Raw genomic sequence first — 20423 nt, forward strand, 5'->3', positions numbered from 1 at the left:
GTCAGGTGCCGTAACCACACATCCCCCGTTCATTGTGTGAAAAGAAAGGCGAGTCGACATTCCTGCAGTGCGCACACGGGTTTGGTTGAATGCTTGTGTCGTCTTCTACGTTCACTTAAATAACGCAGTAGTTTAGTTGGATCGGAAAGTAGCCAAGACGATATGAGGATAAAAGAAAACCTAGCCCACATTTTAACGACTGAAAGCTATCCCAGTTGTTGTGAAAGCTGGAGTATTTGTCAATGTTCCTCTGAGCTTTAAAGTTCTAACCTATCGCCCTTGGTTCATGTTATTATACGCTATGTATAAAGGATTGTAATAATGAAGTGTGTAATGCTTTCCTGGTCTATTGTTCTGTATAGCTATATTGCAAAAACCTCGCCTCCGTTAGTTCTGTAAAGATAGCGACTATATGAAAGAGGGACAAAATGCATGCCTCCACGATTTATCCCTACTGGTGGATTTTTCCTTGGATCTACGATTTTTTTCTTGATTGGTTTTCCTACCCGTCGGCATGTATTCTCGATATTTCTCTATTGTGGGGTAACCTAGGGAATGGTCTCTTGTAGGGGGTAATCGTCAGCAAAAGCCTGCATCGTTGAAGTGATGCCATGATGTGCGAAGTGATCACACTAGCATTGCCTTTCAATCATAGCCCCTCTTTATTGTTTAACAATAAAGTGATATCATTAAAGTAGTCATCCGTTCTATGTATATTTTATAATTGTTTTGCTGTGCCTTGTCTTTGTTTGGTTAACAAATAAACAATGATTGTTTGTATTTAAACAACGAGAGGAACAATGTCTATAGGACCTATTCCTATTTTTCCCCCCAGAAAATTAATTTCACGGAGAGCTGGGCTACGTATTAACGAAAGTGGGTCGATTACTAATATACAATCCATTTCTAGTTCACCATTCACTCAAGTGTTGAATCCATTGGGAATGGGACTAAATAAATATATCAACGACTATATCAACTATATTCTACCATTTAAAAATAATGCAAATGGTAGGTCAATGAATTATTCATTTTTGTCAAGTTGTAGGTGTGCTTTATTCTCGATGTCATGTTATTTTATTGTGTGTGAAGATGGAAGTCATTTTTATACCCGGGCTGAGGACGGGTATAGGCGGCTGAGCATGCGCAGTGGCGACTTGTGCCATATTGGAATGAGGTCGTGAAACGACCAGGCGGAAAGAAACGGCACCTAAAACCGACTTGAAAAACTATTTACTGGTAAGAGACTAAATCTGTGACTGAATATTCACACACTGCATGTGGTTTATTACAGATTCCTTACGATGTTTCGCATTTTGCTTCTTTGTTCGTCTTTTTTCCCGTCTCTCAAAAAGATGAGTCGGGCTGTGTCGAGTGCAAGCGCCCTTATTGCTCGAGTCATGACGTTTCAGTAACTTGACTTGACTCACAGGCGTTGCATGTGCCAACCGTACACACGTCTGCATTTGGCACCACCTCTGATCCCAGGAGGCAATCTTGTGTTGGTTTCTCTCGATCGGAGCTTGACATTTCCTGTTTTTGTTAGCCCACGTCAGAGTGAAAGTTCGTTCGTCTCTGCAGAGCCACATTGCATTAACGGCTCCTCTAATGCTGAATGCTGCGGGTAGTCCGCACCGCACAGCCTACGGTCAGTACACGCTGGGTGAGCGACCGTTTAAAGATTAATCTGGGATATATATTTGTGTATATATGTATATGAATATCTATATCTATATATATATGTGTGTGTGTGAGTGTGAGTGTGTGTGTGTGTGTGTGTGTGTGTGTGTGTGTGTGTGTGTGTGTAAAATTGGAAAACCCTCAATAACAAATAACTCGTGATAGACCAAGTCATTTGTTGTGGTGAGGTGCCGAGGTCTCTCCATTGGGCTTAGCCATGTGATGTCTGTAACGTTATGCGTTCCAACAAACACGTTAAACGAATTCCAGTTACTATTACATTTTCTGCCTTTTAAATGCGACATTTGAGTAAGTTATGTTTCGATGTTGATTCGTTTTATACGTGCTGCTTTTAACTTCCCCGTTGTGCAACTTGAGTGCGGCTGTGCGACAATGACAAGCCATGGTTCAGTTGTCTGTTGCAATGGTCAACGGGTAGTTTAATCCAATGTAAGCAGTTGTTGATCCTGGTGTAATACGTGCAATGTGGATTTGAAGTGCTGCACCTCATTTGCTTTCCACCTCTTTGGCTTTCAACATGGAGAGCCTTTTAGCATAGAGAGCTGGCGTATCCACAGCATTAGTTTGGACAGCAGGGTGAGTGACCATGGACGCTCCAAGGGGCCACCCCGTAGTCCAATGGGGTTTAGTTAGTTAGTTTATAATAATAATAATAATAATAATAATAATAATAATAATAATGATGATAGTAATAATGATGATAGTAATAATGTTGATTATAACAATAACAATTGTTATCCCTATTTGACATGGGGCAACACTGACACCGTCGGTTATTACAACATTTATTACTATTGTGTTTTTTGTGTGTTCTCAACAACAGCTACCCAGAAACATATAGTATGTGTAGGCTTTTTTTTTTTTTTTTTTTTCATATTGCAGAATTCCATTTTATTGATAATGAAAGCTGAAACAAAAGTAGAGTTTTTGTTTATTTATTTGGGGAGAATAAGACTTTTGTGTTAGAATAAAGAGTTGTATCAAATCTCCTGCTAGGTAGGATGTGAGTCTACCTGTATGCTTTTCACAGACATTTCTGATCTCCAGGAACTTGTTCCGAGAATAAATGCAACCTAAACGTATGCAAAACAACATTAATAGCATTTTAAGTGCAGTGTACTGTAAACAAATCCACCTCTTTGAATCTTATCTGCATCATACGATAAACAAAATCCCAAAAGGAGAAGAGCGAGTCCCTGATCCAGAATGTTTGTGTGGGTAAACACAAAGCAAACTGTTTTCCCTTTCATCTGATTGCACTCCAACAATACCGAGAAGTCCATGAAATGATCTCTTAAGGTCTTTAAATCCCGCAGTCATCACGGTGCTGGACACGATCCGCCTCACTTTTAGTTCTGGTTGTTTTGAAAAAAAACTCTTGCTCTTTTTTTTATCCATCTTATTTTCTAAGTGTGAACCCCACCCCCTCAAACACAATGAGGCCCGCTGGTGTGTGTGTGTGTGTGTGTGTGTGTGTGTGTGTGTGTGTGTGTGTGTGTGTGTGTGTGTGTGTGTGTGTGTGTGTGTGTGTGTGTGTGTGTGTGTGTGTGTGTGTGTGTGTGTGTGGGGACAGGGAGCGGGAAGGGAGATGGGTAGCGCTGAGTGCAGGGCAGGGCGCTGGGGTCGGGGTCGGGGGGGGGGGGGGGGGGGGGGGGGGAGCAGCATTGATCCATGCAGAGCACATGGGTCCCAGCGGCTGGCAGGGGGGGGTGGTAGGGGGGGGTGGTTGACCGGCAAACTTTTAATAGAGACGTCAGACATGACAAAGACAGGGCTGACAGGCCAGCTGAATGGATCCCTGGTGACGGAGGAACTGGGCCCGGGCATCGCCATACGCCTGGCTCTCCACTATTGTCAGGACCCAAAGCCTTCAAGAGCCTTTTGTAAAAGTCGCCGCATTTCCCTGCCTTATCTGATCCTTGTGGTTGTGTATGGATGAATGCGGGGCCCTCTTTACTGTTGCATTAAACCTGCTGATTTGAACACAACAAGAGGGTCTGTAGTCAAACAGCACAGCCGAGATGGATGCGATCGCTTTCATAGTGACAATTATTCATAATAAGTGAACCCTTATTGTGCACGTTGTTGTTGCCTTCTGCCCGGCAATAAAATCCAGTGTGCAGTAGCCTAGTGGTTTTGTTTTTTGAGTTTTTTAAATCACCACTATGCATAGTCCCCTAAATCTTCTGTTTGACTGGATTAGTCTGCTGTCCTTAAGAGGTATTCAATGCTTTTTAAACAAGCAGCTTGTGTTGCAGCGCACCGGGTGTCTCTCACTCTTAAGACTGGCAACGTGCTTGCTAGTTTTCTGTTTCAGTTCTCTGCCGTTCTCGTGTCAATCTCCACTGTGGGAGCTGGGTGACTTGTGGTTCTCGGTTGCGTACCATCTGGTGTACCACTCAGGTGGTGGTATCCTTGCCGTGCTGATGAATGATAGATATGCACCATGTGATTTGGGATTTTACTCGCCTTTCTTACTCTTTCCTATTGATTGCATCCAGGAGCTTTTTAGATATGCTGAGAATATGAACACTGTAGAATCCCCAAGGCTTTAGTCTCTCGACTTATTTTTCGTTTAATTGAAATCAAGCTTTGAAAGACCAAAGATATTTTGATTTATTATTGGTTTAGAGTCTGACTAAATGCAAATTCAGATCATGTTGGCCTTGATGCAATATGTGCTGCTGATGCTATAGCACTTTTGGTTGTTTATATATGTATATATATTTCTGTTTCTAGGAGCAGAAACAGAAATTCGTGTGGTATCTGGTGGCCATTTGAATTCCCTTCCTATTAGTGGAGAGTAAAATATAGTTCAGCATCAAACAGCCACTGTGGGGACACATTCTTTCCCAGTGCTTGTATTCAGGCCTCTGCATACTGCTAGGCAAGGCAAGGCAACTTTAATTATCTTATCATACAAGAGGCAGACTCAAAGTGTTTCGCATAGAAACATTGTCATACAATAGAACATTGTCAAATAAGAAAAGAAAATAGATACGTAAAAGAAAATAAAGGCAAAGTAAAAAATATATTGTATGTATGTATTTAAGATTTAGAAGAAGGCTAAGGCAAATATCAAAGTCTTCAGTCTTGATTTAAAATTGATCAAAGTTGGGGCAAGTCTTAAATCCTCAGGGAGTTATTCCAGTCATTTGTTGCATAGTAACTAAATCCTGCTTTCCCATGTCTCGATGATTACTCTGGGGATAATTAACAGATTGGTCTCAGAAGATCTTAGTTGTCTAGAAGGCTTATGTAGTGGAAGCATATCAGTTCTATACTTCGGCCCTAAAACTTGTAGGGACTTATAGGTCAGCAGCATGATTTTTAAATACATTTTTAAATCAATTCTCGGACACACAGGGAGCCAATGTAACATTTTAAGAATTGTGTGTAATGTGTTCACATTTTTTGTTCTTTGTTAGAACTCCAGCAGCAGCGTTCTGAACAAGCAGTAGCTGCCGTATTTTCTTTGGGAGTCCTGTAAGGAGACCATTGCAGTAATCGAGCTTCCTAGTGATAAAGGCATGGTTCTCGGTGGACATGAGCCCTCTAAGTCTATGTTTTTAAGGTGTTAATAAGCAGATTTTGTTACTGATTTGATGTGACTGTCGAAATGTAAATCTGAATCCATGATAACCCCTAGATTTCTGGCTTTGATTGAGAACTTCAGGGATAGATAGTGAAGGTGTTTGGTTACTTTAAGCCTTTCCGTTTTAGGACCAAATACAATTATCTCGGTTTTGTCATTTAGTTGAAGGAAATGTTGCCACATCCAGTCTTTAACTTGCTCAATGCAGTGGCACAGCAGATTTATGGGCCAATAGTAATTTGCTAGGGTGCTTGTATGTGTGTACTACTGCTAGGGTTCTTATATTTAGGGCCGTGTATACTACTGCTAGGGTTCTTATATTTAGGGCTGTGTATACTACTGCTAGGGTTCTTATATTTAGGGCTGTGTATACTACTGCTAGGGTTCTTATATTTAGGGCTGTGTGTATACTACTGCTAGGGTTCTTATATCTAGGGCTATGTGTATACTACTGCTAGGGTTCTTATATTTAGGGCTGTGTATACTACTGCTAGGGTTCTTATATTTAGGGCTGTGTATACTACTGCTAGGGTTCTTATATTTAGGGCTGTGTATACTACTGCTAGGGTTCTTATATTTAGGGCTATGTGTATACTACTGCTAGGGTTCTTATAATTAGGGCTGTGTGTAATACTACTGCTAGGGTTCTTATATTTAGGGCTGTGTGTATACTACTGCTACGGTGTTTGTATCAGGGCTCTGCTCTTCGTCTTGCTGGGGTGCTTTTTTCAGGGCTCTGCGTTTACTACTGCCAGAACAATTTCTTCCCACAAATTAGGTTGATCTCTAATGAGTTTTACAAATTAACATACTAGCAAACCTCTGCTGGTTAGATCTGCTTATTTGGAGAGGTGAATGGAATGCATACAGTGGTGCCCAATGTGGGCAGTAGCAACAGACCGGTAAGCTGTACGGCACAAGTATAATTGACCCTTTGATGCACGAGCCTTGTGCACCAGAGGACAAATTATACTATGATGCTCTGGCCTTGTGCACTTAATGATAACCATAATAATTATCCTCTGTCCCCTGCAGCACTACGAGACTTGGCCTAAAGGGGGCGCCCAAAATGAGTCAGGAACCACTGGAGTCCGGTAGGTATCCTCAATATTCAATGATTCCATCTGTTGAGTAGTGGTGCAGTCAGACCAGATGATGAGCTGTTCTCTGTGTGCGTGCAGAAAGGGACTCTGGTCAGGATGTGTCCGACTTCAACTGGGACGACTACCTAGAGGAGAGTGGGGCCACGTCTGTGCCTCATCATGCCTTCAAGCATGTGAGTAGCAGGGTTTCCCGCAGATCATTTGTCAGTAAAGGTGGTCGGATTCGGGGAGGTGGGGGGGGGGGGGGGGGGGGGGGGGGGGTTTGCTGTTGGACTGGGGGGGGGGTTGGGGGGAGTGTCGGACACCCCCGTCGGGCGTGTCAATGTGAAGAATCAACAACCTTGTTTTATATCTCTCTCTCTCTCTCTCTCTCTCTCTCTCTCTCTCTCTCTCTCTCTCTCTCTCTCTCTCTCTCTCTCTCTCTCTCCCTCTCTCTCTCTCTCTCTCTCTCTCTCTCTCTCTCTCTCTCTCTCTCTCTCTCTCTCTCTCTCTCTCTCTCTCTCTCTCTCTCTCTCTCTCCTCTCACACACACAGGTGGACCAGGGCCTGCAGACGGGCCTGGCGCCAGGCATGAAGCTGGAGGTGTGTGTGCGCGCGGAGGCCGACAGCCCCTACTGGGTGGCCACCATCATCACCACCTGCGGCCAGCTGCTGCTGCTGCGCTACGAGGGTTACCAGGACGACCGGCGCGCCGACTTCTGGTGTGACATCATGACCGCCGACCTCCACCCGCTGGGCTGGAGCCGCCAGCAGGGCAAGACCATGAGGGCCCCTGAAGGTGAGGGCCCCGGCCGCCTGTGGAAAGAGAGAGGGCGGGGCTGGGTGGGAAGAAGAGGCCTTGTCTTAGGCTGCATCCGAATACTCATACTTGCATACTATATAGTATGCAATTTGTAGTATGCGAAAAATATAGCGCGTCCGAATACTCAGTACGCATTCTGTAGTACGGAAGACGTTTCCGAATGCGTACTAGCGCCAAAGTAAACCACGGACCTCACTACGCTATCCCACAATGCAACCGGAGTCTGGTAACAAACGAAGAAGAGATGGCTGACCCGACACCGCCAACAGTGGCTTATTTGTGTGTGTTTGTGTGTTCAATAAAAAAGGAAAAATTTACTTCAATCGTCTTTTTCACGGAGTAACAAATAACTGTAAATGTATTATTATTCCAAAAAAGTAACTTACCAAATGTCCACATATTTACATCATAACCTGCCGGTAAGTCGCTCTACGAGATGACCGACGACGACGCCTTCTAGCAGCGATATCCATTTCAAGAGCCATTCGCGTAGAAAGAGACATTTTTCATTTAATAGCAACGATAACAAGACGGAAAACAGGTAAATTTTGCCGCCATCTGGGGGGAGATACGTTATCTCCAAACATCCGGTGGAGTTTTGGCGGTGTTCGGTAGCGTTCGGAGGCGTTCTGCGCATAGCTGTAGACCGTACTACACAGTCAAGTGTAGTATGGTCAAGTAGTAGACACTGGACAGAAATAGTATGTACTAAGTATTCGGATGCAGCCTTAGTCTCCTTCGACCTCTATTTGAGGGATTGGGCTAAATAAGTTAATTTTTTGAAATTGAATTTGTTATTCAAACCTTCTGGCGTGGATGGCCAGTTAAGGTCATTGCACATTGCAGTTTGTTTTACGGAATTGTACAATCGTATCTGCACATGACTACACTTTTACATTGGTATGTTTTCACGTCATGTAAATAACCGCAGTGTCACATGGTAACTGTAGGCCTATCCTATATGCCAAACCTCGTTTCTTTAACAGATTGAACAGATTCTTCAAATGAATAAATAGACAAGGCTCCGTTTCAATTAGTGTTGGACCAACACACTATTTTTTGGGTTCAGTCAGTAAAAGGGCCATAGATATCAATGTGTCAAAAAATAGTTTTTATGTCCATTAAATTCTGTTCTCGGTTGTCTAATGGCGCGTTTCAACCGGAGGGTGCGGGTCGGTTCGTGGCACAAAGGATAGTGTTTTCACCGCCAATAGTGGGCATGACCCGGACTGAGCCGTACTCGTCTCGCAGTACTCCTCAGTTAGGGTACTGAGACGCCTGAAAGGGTGCCGGCAAGTTCGAGCTACACACGCCATCCGTTGATTGGTCGACAGAATTGCACTTCCGTGCGACAGGGGGATAATAACAAACAAACGCAGTACCCGCGTATTTAGGTAGGTATTTCTGAACAACGGCGAAAGCTTCGTTTATCTGTCGGGCAAAGGTTTGCAGTCCTTCTTGGACATCCTACATTGTTGATCTTCGTTCATTGTGCGTGTTTTCTTTTTCCTTGGATTTATTAGCAGGCTACACTGTGTCGGGCTGCTATGAGGTCACGATGCTAACGTAGCTGCCGCGCCTATCGCCATCTGGCTTAAACCCCCCCCACCATAAGGGTACTGTCGGCGGTGGAAACGCCAGCCGTAACTGAGCCGCACCGAACCGCACCTTCACTACTCCACCAAACCGCACCGAACCGACCGGCACTCTCGAGGGGAAATGCGCCATAAGCTACCTGTGTCTCTGTGTTTCTGGTCTCAGGGGTGCGTGAGAAGCACCAGGACTGGCAAGTCTTGCTGGAGACGGCCATTGCTGAGGAGGGCAGCGCACCTGCCAACCTGCTGGAAATGGTGTGTACTCAGTCTTGTGTGTGTGTGTGTGTGTGTGTGTGTGTGTGTGTGTGTGTGTGTGTGTGTGTGTGTGTGTGTGTGTGTGTGTGTGTGTGTGTGTGTGTGTGTGTGTGTGTGTGTGTGTGGGTGGGTGGGTGGGTGGGTGGGTGGGTGGGTGGGTGGGTGTGTGTGTGTGTGTGGCCCTGTTCCCACCTGCCATTAACATCGACTTGGGTGATCTGAAGTGGACTGCTCTAGTTAAGTCGGTTCACACCTGTCATTAGAAGGCATCTCCATATGCGGTCATCATTTCCGTTTGCAAAGACCAAATGCGTTGATGTTTTCAACCGGCGGGAGGCAGCAATAAACGTTCACATTCCTAGTCTACCGAAATGGGAAAGAAAAATCAATGAAAACAATACAGCAATCCAAGTCTGATTTACATTATGATGCTGCTTTCAGTTGAGTGGGCGGTTTTTTATTTTGGCCCAGGACATATTGTCCTACAAACTGCTAAAATAATATGGCTTTTTGCGGCCCAGTCCACCTCTGAATGTGGACTGAGCTATGGGATCGAAATGCGTTCTCAATGCATCTTGGGTGCATTACCACCTGTACCTCGAGCTGCCCACGTTTGAACGGCTCACCCAAGACGGACACTAATGCCAGGTCTGATCAGGGCGAGTGAATGAGTGAGTGAGTGAGTTGGTGTGTCTGTGGGTTTGTGTGTCTTTTAATCCCATATTAAGCAGGTCAAGGTCAAACTTTGTTCGGAATTATAGTGATTGATCTATGAACATATTTGTACAACACATCATAATAAAAAATGTGGAATTGAATGAAGATAAAATCATGCATCCATTTGGCCTTATGTCCTATCCTACTGCATACTTCAACTGAAAGGAGTTTCCTAGCCTATCTAGCGCTTATGATGCAGGGCGTACTCTCATAGTGCGTCATATCCCTCGCCTAGTGCATGTCAAACAACCACACAGAGACACTGGATATTCTGTCTTAAAGACCCACTCATTATGACCACCACCTCCACCCCCCCCCCCCCCAGCCCCAGCGCGGTAAGGACCCGATGGAGCTGCTGTGTGCCGGCTGCTACGTGGAGCTCCAGGACACCAGTGACCCTGGCCTGGCCTGGGCGGCCGAGGTGGAGGAGAACGTGGGCGGGAGGCTGAAGCTGCGGCCGCTGGGCACCGAGGGGCTGGCCGACACGCCCTCCACCCTCTGGCTCTACTACCTCCACCCCCGCCTCCACCCGCCCGGCTGGGCCCAGGAGCACGGCTGCACCCTCAGGCCCGCCCAAGGTCAGCCACGCCGACTCTACGGCTCTCCGTGTTTATCTTCTTCCATGTTATTTTTTTTATTTAAGGGATTTCATTGGATTGTATTGGGGGGTTGCTGCTGCTGCTGCTGCTGCTGCTGCTGCTGTATAGCTGGCCCAGCTCATGGCTCTGGATGCAGGGCCACAGAACTAATTTAAAACCAAACACCACGGCTGAATGGAGCCGTCTTTAAAATGTTGCTGAAGGTTATTTAGCAGAAAAAGCTTGGTCAACGCTTTAGACTAATAATTAAATGTCGAAGGCATTTTGTTTTGAGGTCGACTGCTTGGAATGAAATAAGACGTTTTAGAGGATGTCAAAGGATTTCAACCTTTCAATACAATTTAAATGAGCATGGGCTTGTAGTAACTAGTTTCTGAAGAAAATATGTCTCTTGGTCTGAGCTTTTCTATTCTGTTAATCTTGGTTCAAACCTGTTGTCAAGCTTCCATTTTGTGGTTCATTAATGCAGAACTAAATTGCAGCCTCAAGGGAGAGAAACTGTTTTGATAATGTGACAAATAGATGATGGGTAATGATGAAAAATGTGGAAACATCTTTTTTTCAAATGTGAAGATTTTGTGTAAAGAGGTTCTCTGATCAAACTTGGGTGAATTCTACTTATTCAATCCTCATTTCCTCCATTGTGTCGTTTTTGGCCTAACCCTAGCTTGTAAACTGAAAGGAAAATGTTAAGTTATTACCAATTGATGCTTTACTTCCCATTTATTTAAAGCTGTTTAAACCCCACTATAAATTTTTGATGGGGTAGTACTATATAGATTTTCGTGTCAAATTTTTCACGATTACAAGTTATGTCTTCAAAATATCTCATACACTTTCACCAAGGCATAGTATAGAAAGGTGTTGTCTGAATAGAATTGAACTCATAAGTCATTTATATTAAGGGGGCCCTTGCCGATGGTTGGTCTGAATGTTAGTTGGGGATAGGTTCATCTCGAATGACTTCCAGCTGTGCTATCGCAGCTGGCAACGATTCTCAATCACACTTCTTTACTGTCGACCGTCTTCTCTATAAAACCAGGACCATTCCCGAGAGGTTTGCATACTGATAAATAACAACCAAGCCTGCATAGTCTGCCCGAAAACATGCTCCCTCTAACCATTCATTTCTAAATTTCCAATATTTGACATAGTTCATTTCTGTGGCTGGCTGGAGGGGTCAGCCGGATCAGAATTGAATTTGAATTTGAATTGAGATTCACAGACACTGCATGCTTTGAGCCCTGGGATATGCGCTGGTGGAATATAATGAAAGGTTTCAGCTGATATATACGGCCCGATTAATTCAGCCAACCAGCATTAAACCTCTTCTTTACTTCTCCTCCAGCTTGAATAGCGATGGCCTTTTTATTGCTCTGAAACTTTTGATTCCAGAAAAACATTGTATTTCGTTGTCTCAGTGGCTGGTAGGGTTATGTACCGTGAAATATGCCTTTTAAAGTATCCCAAATAATACAATAGGCTTGAACCGGCTTGGCCTCTCTGTATTTGTTCTTCCTTCAACTTGTTCAGCATCTGATTCGATATGCTCTCTCCGGTCGCCCAGATCTGCTGGCCCTGCAGACAGCAGAGGAGTGGGAGGTGGTGAGGCAGCGGATACAGGAGCTGCCACAAGATGATGCTCTGGATGAGGTGTTTCCCAAGGTACCTCCACCCCTCATACTGCCCCCCCCCCCCACGGCCCCACCCTGTTTCATCTCGTAAGGACGGGGATTTGCTAATAATAATAATAGCAACAGTGGCGTCAACCAAAAGAGCCTTGATATTCCGGTCTGTATCCTCCGCTTTAACATTGTGTGTGTGTGTGTGTGTGTGTGTGTGTGTGTGTGTGTGTGTGTGTGTGTGTGTGTGTGTGTGTGTGTGTGTGTGTGTGTGTGTGTGTGTGTGTGTGTGTGTGTGTGTGTGTGTTTCAGGACCAGACTCCCATCACGGCTCACAGTTTTAAGGAAGGCATGAAACTGGAGGCTGTCGACCCGACTGCTCCCATCTCCATCAGTCCGGCTACCGTCACCAAGGTAACGGTCGATCGTGCACCCTCGTCAAATCTCCCTCCTCTTTTGCTCTCGTTTACCCGTCTACTACCTGAGTGTGGATGTCTTCTTCCCTTGTTTGCCTGCCACCCTGAAGTGAAAAAATAAAAAAATCCAAGCTAAAAAAAATAAAAAAATCCAAGCTAAAAGCCATTTTCGCTCAATAATCGCAAAGCTGTTGAAACATAAACGACTGACCTGACACTTGTGATGTGGAGGTGTAACGTGTTCTTCTAGCATTGAAGAAAGGGAACGCAATGCCTTATGCACCAGTGGGTAAAAACCGAATGGGTCCTGTCTCGGTCTCCGTGGTCTGCCTCACGCGCTATGCCTCTTGTCTCTCTCAGGTGTTTGACGAGCTCTACTTCCTGGTGAAGATGGACGACCTCTGCGGTATGGACGAGGGCGACGGTGGCGGCCGTTCCTTCCTGCGCCACAGAGAGAGTCCCGGGATCTTCCCAGTGCAGTGGAGCCTCAAAAACGGACTGCCCCTCTGCCCGCCCCGAGGTGTGTGAGCTCAAGATTCCAGATTCCAGATGGTTTTATTGCCATATGCACAACAATTACAGAGCAGTCGCTGGCAATGAAATTCTTTAGTCTTGGGCTCCTCCAACAGTGCAATATAAGAGAACGTAAAGGTATATAAGAAACACAAGTAAGAAAGCTGAGACTTAAATAATAAAAAAATATATATAATAATAATAATAATAATAATAATAATAATAATAATAGTAATAATAATAAAAAGTAAGTGTATAAGAGGAACACAAGTTGGAGAGCAGGGAACTGAATGCAAAACTAAATATGTCAAATGTAAACTGACGTGTTTATCCAGATGTCAACTGGTATAAAGTGGCAAGTTATAAAGTGGCAAGTTATAAAGTGGCAAGTTATAAAGTGTCATGGTGGTGAGCTAGGTAGCTTAGGAGTTCAGTAGTCTTATGGCCCGTGGGATGAAACTGTCCCTGAGTCTGGTGGTGCCAGACTGGATGCGGCGGTAGCGTCTACCAGACGGGAGCAGCTGAAACAGTTTGTGTAGTGTGGAGTGTAGAGGTCCTCAATGGATGGCAGCACCGTCCTGGTGATGTGATGGGCAGCTTTCACCACCCTCTGTAATGTCTTACGGTTGAGGGCGGAGCAACTGCCGTACCAGGCGGTGAAGCAGCCACTCAGGATACTGTCTATGGTGCACCTGTAGAAGTTGCAGAGTATCCCGGAGTCCATGTTGAACCTCCGCAGCCTGTGGAGGAAGAAGAGCCGTTGTTTCTGGTCCACCGCATTGTGTGCATGCTTAGGAATATTGATTTACACTCGCACCCCCACGCTCAGAGCATCTGACAGCTCTGAGAGTGGTATTGTTCCCTATATATATTTAATCTAGCCATCTCCATGACATTGTCATGGGGATGATGCAAATATTGTGTAAAAACCAATGATGTAAGCTCATTTAAAGCACCCTGCTTTAAAAGTGGTGTTACCACCTTTATATATTATCATGAGCACTGAAATGGCGGACCCTTAAGAGACATTAAGACACAGCTGGCAAGTCTCAGACATTTCTAACAGGGTTATTTCAAATAGAGTTGAGCTGGTTTTGTTTATTTTCTGACGTGCAATAAAATATCCAATTCATATTCAATCTCCCAAACCGATAAGACATCACATGTTACAGTATCACAACACCGCTGATATCCGCACAAACACAAGGCCCTAGCCTGCAGCCCTCCCATCTATAATGTAGAGGTGTGTTCCCAGGCTACCAGGGGCAGGACTTCGACTGGGCCGACTACCTGAAGCAGAGTGAGGCAGAGGCGGCTCCCCAGCACTGCTTCTCCGCGGTGAGTCCCCCGTCACACCAGGCTGCTGCCGGTCATGTACCAAACGATCTATCTATCTATATATACCAAATTCCTAGAGTCAGTGAATGTTTTACTGTTGGGAGATGTGCCCTCTTTATCTCTCATACCTGCCTCTTTTATAGGTGGGGGAAATAACCCATTAGAATAGAATCCTTTTTTTCTTACTGTAAGACACAATGTGAAATGGATGCTGAAGTGACAGTTTGACATCGAACTGGTGCAACATTTGGGTCAAGAGGATTTTGTTGCTATTAAGATGTCACTAATGACTACATTTCAAAGGCTAAATGCCTCCTCGGCCTCTGAAATACCATTTCTTTCCCCTCTAAAAGACGTTGTTCACCAGCCAAGAGCCGACGGAGCACAGCTTCAAAGTGGCCATGAAGCTGGAGGCGGTCAACCCTCTGTCACCCGAGAATATTCACGTGGCCACGGTCAGCAAGGTCAAAGGGCAATACATCTGGCTCAACCTAGAAGGTGAGGAAAGGGAGACCGCTGTGGGGGGTGTTTTCACACTCTCGCTCTCTCTCACGCTAAGTTTTCAAATATAATTGGGTTGTTATCATATACAGTAATATGATATAATGTTTATTATAGTAATAAGGATAATCAGGACTTTTCCCACAAACGTGTCTTTGGGGGATTTAATGGCGTTGTGTGTGTGTTGGTAGGGCTGAAGCAGCCCATGCCAGAGGTGGTCGTCCATGTAGACTCCATGGACATCTTCCCCGTCAGCTGGTGCGAGACCAACGGCTATCCTCTGGTCTACCCCATCAAGCCCCCAGGTACACGGCCTGCCCCGCCCGTCAGCAAGACACAGCTCACACCAACACAGTCCAGCTGTAGCACCTCCATACGTTAAGGAGGCCTACTGTGCTGTGACTTCAATGGATCTCATTAGGTGCAATGTAACGCTGGTCTCTCACTCTCACTCTCTCACAGTGGAGAAACAGAGGAAAGTTGCAGTGGTGCAGCCAGAGAAACAGTGAGTCGAACAGGGACTTTATCTTCAGCAGTGTGTGTGTGTGTGTGTGTGTGTGTGTGTGTGTGTGTGTGTGTGTGTGTGTGTGTGTGTGTGTGTGTGTTTTTTTTTTGCTGGTTCCTGAGTCTTCTTTCCTTGAATTACAGCAGATCTCAACCCAAGTCCTCCGCACCTGACTCTGAGAGGCAGCCAATGGGCAGCCAATCAGAACTAGGTGAGGGATGTCGGTCCATCAGAGGTATATATATATTTTTTTTCACAACAAATAGAAACCCCTCCCCCGACCCCCCCACCCCCTGACATACGCACTCCACAACGCATCCCATCTGCTTACCTCGGTGTGCGGTCCATATGAGCAGGGCAGGGGAACGGGAAGTACTGCTGTCCAAAGATCTACTTCAACCACCGCTGCTTCTCCGGGCCCTACCTCAACAAGGGCCGCATCGCAGAGCTGCCCCAGTTCATCGGGCCTGGCAACTGTGTCCTGGTGCTGAAAGAGGTGAGGTGCATCCCATCCCCTCTGTCGCGTTCGATCCATTCATAAAAGGAGTTCTCCTTTTAAAGGTATTTGTTTTACGAGGCGTGCCTTGCAAGCCTTCGTGTTGAACATTATAGTACTGCTGTTAGATTTGATTAGATACAACTAGCAGGAGAAATTTGTTTGTCAAACTCAACTACGATAGTACATTACGTTCCAACAATGTCAGGGCGCCAGCCGAGCCGACTTGTGGTTTCTATTTGCATGCCGTTTGTTTATCCAGAGGCACTTCACAGTGAATTCTCCGTGAGTTAGACGATGAGCCGGTAGTGGGGTAGGCGTCCGGCAGTGCTCAACGCGCTAACCGCTAGCATGTTGTCTGTGGCGTGTGGAGGTGCTGACCCTGCTGATCAACTCGGCCTACAAGCCCAGCCGCGTGCTGCGGGAGCTGCAGCTGGACCAGGAGGGCCGCTGGCAAGGTCACGGAGAGACGCTGAAAGCCAAGTGAGTGCGAGACACGCTCGTCTGTTCAACTAGGGGGACCGCAATACTCATGACCACCTGCAAAATATACAGGAATAGTTCGAAGCAGACGCTGGACGAGACCTGAAGGACTATAGAGAATTGTAGAGCTGGGATAAAAGCAGAACTGGGGGAAACGGAATAGAGAAAAAGAGGTCATGGTATTCTTGGTTCTAGCTTCCAAGACATGCCTTCTGTTAGCCTAGGCCCTAGCTTGATAGAGGTGCTCGCTCAAACCCCCTGGACGGATAAGGCAAAATGTGAGAAGATGGCGAGTCTATGAATATTTGATCAGCTAAACCTTTTGATTTGATGGTCAGGTACAAAGGAAAGAGCTACCGGGCCACTGTGGAGATAGTGCGCACTTCTGACCGCGTGGCAGAGTTCTGCAGGAAAACCTGCATCAAACTTGAGTGCTGCCCTAACCTGTTTGGACCACGGATGGTTCTGGACCGCTGCTCGGAGAACTGCTCCGTACTCACCAAGACCAAATACAGTAGGTCCCCCCGCCGGGCTTTGGACTGGACCATAACCCTACATTCTTCAAAGCATCTTCCAGCATGTTTTTATTATTTTTTGTCAGGAAGAAGCATGGGTTTGAACTAAGACCCTTTCGGCTGAGATCCTGACCACGTTCCTTGATAATGTAGTCCAAAGTTCTATGTGCTGAATTACGGCTGCAGGTGTTACAGCATCGCTATGGCGATATGTTGGTACCTGTACATTCTGACACCGAGTCCTTAGCTTCTCTTATCCCACTCGCTGCCGGCTCTTCCCCTGCTCGCACCTCTTTTCTCACCGACTCCATTAAGGGATTAGCGTGTGCAGCAGACGAGCCATGGAGCGGAGGCAGAGCACAAGAACATAGAAACTTATGTATTTTTCTAAATACATATTGTAGCGGGCCTGTGGGTGTGGGGTTTCCACGCCACCAAGTTGAATAAACCATACCGACACAACACACAAAGCAGGTTCAACTTAGGATGGTTTATTCACCTTGTAAACACAACCAGGGTGGGAAAAGGGTCATCCAACTCCTTTATGATCCAGTCCTCTCTGTATTTTGCTAGTCCTAGCTCTGGCTTGTGGTAGCCTGCTCTCCCTTTTAACTGCAAGCACTCCAGCTTGATGGCCTTCAGGCCTGCCTCGTTAACTGGAGGAAGTCCATGTATGGCCTGGGGGCGGAGCCAGCAGGTTGCCAGACCTACCACTGCCCATACTCCTCCCTGGCGTCTGCCACAATATATTGAAATGTAATCTAAAAAGAAATGAAACATAGGAATTGGGCGTTTTTTTTTGTTGGGATAATGCTTCAAAATCTTATATATAAAAAAAAGTCTAGGTTTAGTTTACAAGAAGATACATTTCAAACTTTATTCAGCTGGATACTAAGTAATTTCTCAGCTAGGGAATTAACGTAAAAATGGAATAAGAATGCAAATAGAAATCCATCTGTTGTGTGTTCTCAACCATGACCGTTTCTCTTCCAAATCTGCAGCGTATTATTACGGCAAGAAGAAGAGTAGGCGGGTGGGCCGGCCTCCCGGGGGTCACTCCAACCTTGAAGGAGGGGCGAAGAGGAGGGGAAGGAGGAGGAAGAGGAGGAACGGGCTCTTCGTGCACAAGAAGAGGCGTTCTTCAGCCTCGTTGGACAACACGCCCGCCGGGTCTCTGCAGGTAACACACACAATGCGCACACACCCACTCGCGTACCAAAACACACACTGATGGGTACTCCAGGGAACCCCTTACACGCTCGGTAAGGTCTGCTTGTCCGGACCCCCCAGGGCAGCGGAGATGAGGAGGACCTGGACGAAGACGAGTCCCTGAGCGAGGACTCTGGCTCGGAGGTGCAGGACGAGCTTCAGGATGACTCGGAGTACTCGGTGGGGAAGTCCCTCCCCGCCACGCCCTCCCCCTCGCCGCCAGCCACACCCCGGCCCACGCGGCGCCGCCGGAAGCCCTGCTCACCGTCCTTCTCCGATGACGAAAACCGCCCGCCGTCACCCAAGGTACCCGAACGAGCGCCCGCCGACGTTAACGGCGTATTAATAGTCTGATGCATCTCATTTTCAACCCAGCCTCAGGCCTTCACACGACAACAACCTTCCATGCTCTGCAAATGGGTCATCTGGTAGATTAGCACGGTCGCCTTATTGTGTGTGTGTGTGTGTGTGTGTGTGTGTGTGTGTGTGTGTGTGTGTGTGTGTGTGTGTGTGTGTGTGTGTGTGTGTGTGTGTGTGTGTGTGTGTGTGTGTGTGTGTGTGTGTGTCCAGATCGCCAAGACGGAGCCGCCACAGAAGCTGTGTTTGGACACCAGCCCCCTGGAGTGGAGCGTCCCAGATGTGGTGCGGTTCATCAGGACCACCGACTGTGCCCCTCTCGCCCGCATCTTCTTGGACCAGGTACACACATCGGACAAACTGAGTTTCCTTATGTTGTGCATGTGCGAGTGGGTCAGCGACATTCAATGTAAAGCATTTGCCATGATCAAAATGGCTGTGAAAGCGCTTAATAAACAGTGAGTGGAATCTCTAATACTATAAACTGTATGCTTGTTGTGGATGCTGCGTGCATTTCTGTAATGCTTACCGGTGTCGTCCCTCCCAGGAGATTGACGGACAGGCGCTACTCCTGCTCAACCTGCCAACAGTCCAGGAGTGCATGGACCTGAAGCTGGGACCAGCCATTAAGCTCTGCCACCACATCGAGAGGGTGAAGCTAGCGTTCTATCAGCAATTTGCCACCTAGCTGAGGGAAGGGCCGGACATTGGCCCACCTCCCTCCTCTCTGTCTTTGTCTTGGTTAATAAGATCATGTATCTACCACTGGGTATCCTTTTGGAATCCTTCATTATTCCCTTCATGGAAAATGTCAGACGTTGCCATTGAATAGCGTTCCTGGCTTGAGGAGATCGAGTGTTGACGTGATGACAGCAATGGTCCATCTGTGATTTCTTCATCTGCTCTGCTGCTGGCTTGAGACGTTTACCATTAGCTCTTTACAACATATGCTTACTCCCATCATCCTCAAGAAGGCAGCAAGGTTACTCTCCTGGTTTAAGGTCATTTGAGTTAAGTAGCGAGAATTCAAAATATGAGCTAAAGAATGCATAACAATTTATAAAGGGTGTATTTGTAATAGATGTTTTTTTTTTTTTTTACATACATGATCACTTTTAATGCTTTGTAAAAATAACTTCAATTTTGTCAAACCTTCAAAAGAGCAGACATCTTTTAACCCATTTTTTTTGTGTGCACTATTACACACAGATTACAAAAATGTATTAAATGTACTAAGAAGTACAAAAATACTTAAATGTTATGCTTAGATCACAAGTGAATCACAATCTACTTACTTAATTTCAGCAAACGTCCATAGAGGTCGTACTTTTGCTTTCTGTTTACATAAAAGACATGCCAGATGTAGAAGAAAGCTGTTTAATGTTCTCCATCAGTATCTTGATGTTTAAGCCGGGGACAACGCCATAGTCTGGTGGCTTTCGGGATAACACTGTTTCTTCTAAAGAGCGGTAAACAATGCGACTGATCTTATTTTGTAAGCACAAGCAAAACTGTATGTGATGACTGTATTCAACGTGTATATAGAAAGGCATGTGTTTGTAAATAGTGTACATAATCTTAAGATTCTTCTAGTGCAACAGGGTGAGTAGATTTTCTATTTAGCAATACAAAATGCATTGATTAATATCCCAAGGCATAGGCCTACACTTGCACAGTAAATCCTTAAACATTTTTATTTGGAATATAGTCGAACCTATTGTTAGCTAGATTTAGAAATGGGAAATATTGTGGGATTAGGCCTGCGCATTTGACGTTATACTTGAGATAATTCCTAAATCAATGAATATTTTGGGCAGCACAAACAAATAACAATTATTATGCCAACAATTAACTTTATACTTGTGAATGAGCAGTTTCTAAATGAACCGAAACTCCCTACTTATTTTCAATGTATGTAATGTGTGGTGATTCGATTTGTGTCAAATAATTGTTTTCAATCGTCTATTCAGCAGATACAGTTGTACAGAAAACAAATGAAATTTCATGACTTTCCTTTTGAACATCTATTGTTATTTAAGAATTTGCAGCAATAAAATGATAAATGGTTCGAAAACATTTCTTCGCTGGATTCTTACTACAC

The 20423-nt window shown here is 45.5% G+C and overlaps 1 protein-coding gene across 4 annotated transcripts; it reads left to right on the top strand.

Moving 5' to 3' along the window:
* Positions 1–1106: 1106 nt before the first annotated feature.
* Positions 1107–20398, top strand: sfmbt1 (Scm like with four mbt domains 1). 4 transcript variants are annotated; one of them, XM_030374255.1, is made up of 22 exons: positions 1145–1239; positions 1547–1663; positions 6332–6390; positions 6478–6572; positions 6934–7177; positions 8963–9051; positions 10094–10346; positions 11935–12032; positions 12302–12403; positions 12766–12925; positions 14174–14256; positions 14610–14754; positions 14949–15062; positions 15220–15262; positions 15406–15497; positions 15619–15758; positions 16132–16241; positions 16580–16755; positions 17758–17936; positions 18047–18271; positions 18536–18664; positions 18870–20398. In XM_030374255.1, exons 3-22 carry the CDS (start codon positions 6366–6368, stop codon positions 19008–19010), a joined length of 2643 nt encoding a protein of 880 aa, XP_030230115.1. In that variant the 5' UTR covers positions 1145–1239; positions 1547–1663; positions 6332–6365; the 3' UTR covers positions 19011–20398. The 4 variants fall into 4 exon arrangements, with proteins under 4 accessions (XP_030230114.1, XP_030230117.1, XP_030230115.1 ...); XM_030374256.1 differs by having other exon boundaries at positions 1547–1648; XM_030374254.1 differs by lacking the exon at positions 1547–1663 and having other exon boundaries at positions 1107–1239.
* Positions 20399–20423: the final 25 nt, after the last annotated feature.

This window comes from Gadus morhua, chromosome 13, assembly GCF_902167405.1.
Source record: "Gadus morhua chromosome 13, gadMor3.0, whole genome shotgun sequence".
Lineage (NCBI taxonomy): Eukaryota > Metazoa > Chordata > Actinopteri > Gadiformes > Gadidae > Gadus > Gadus morhua.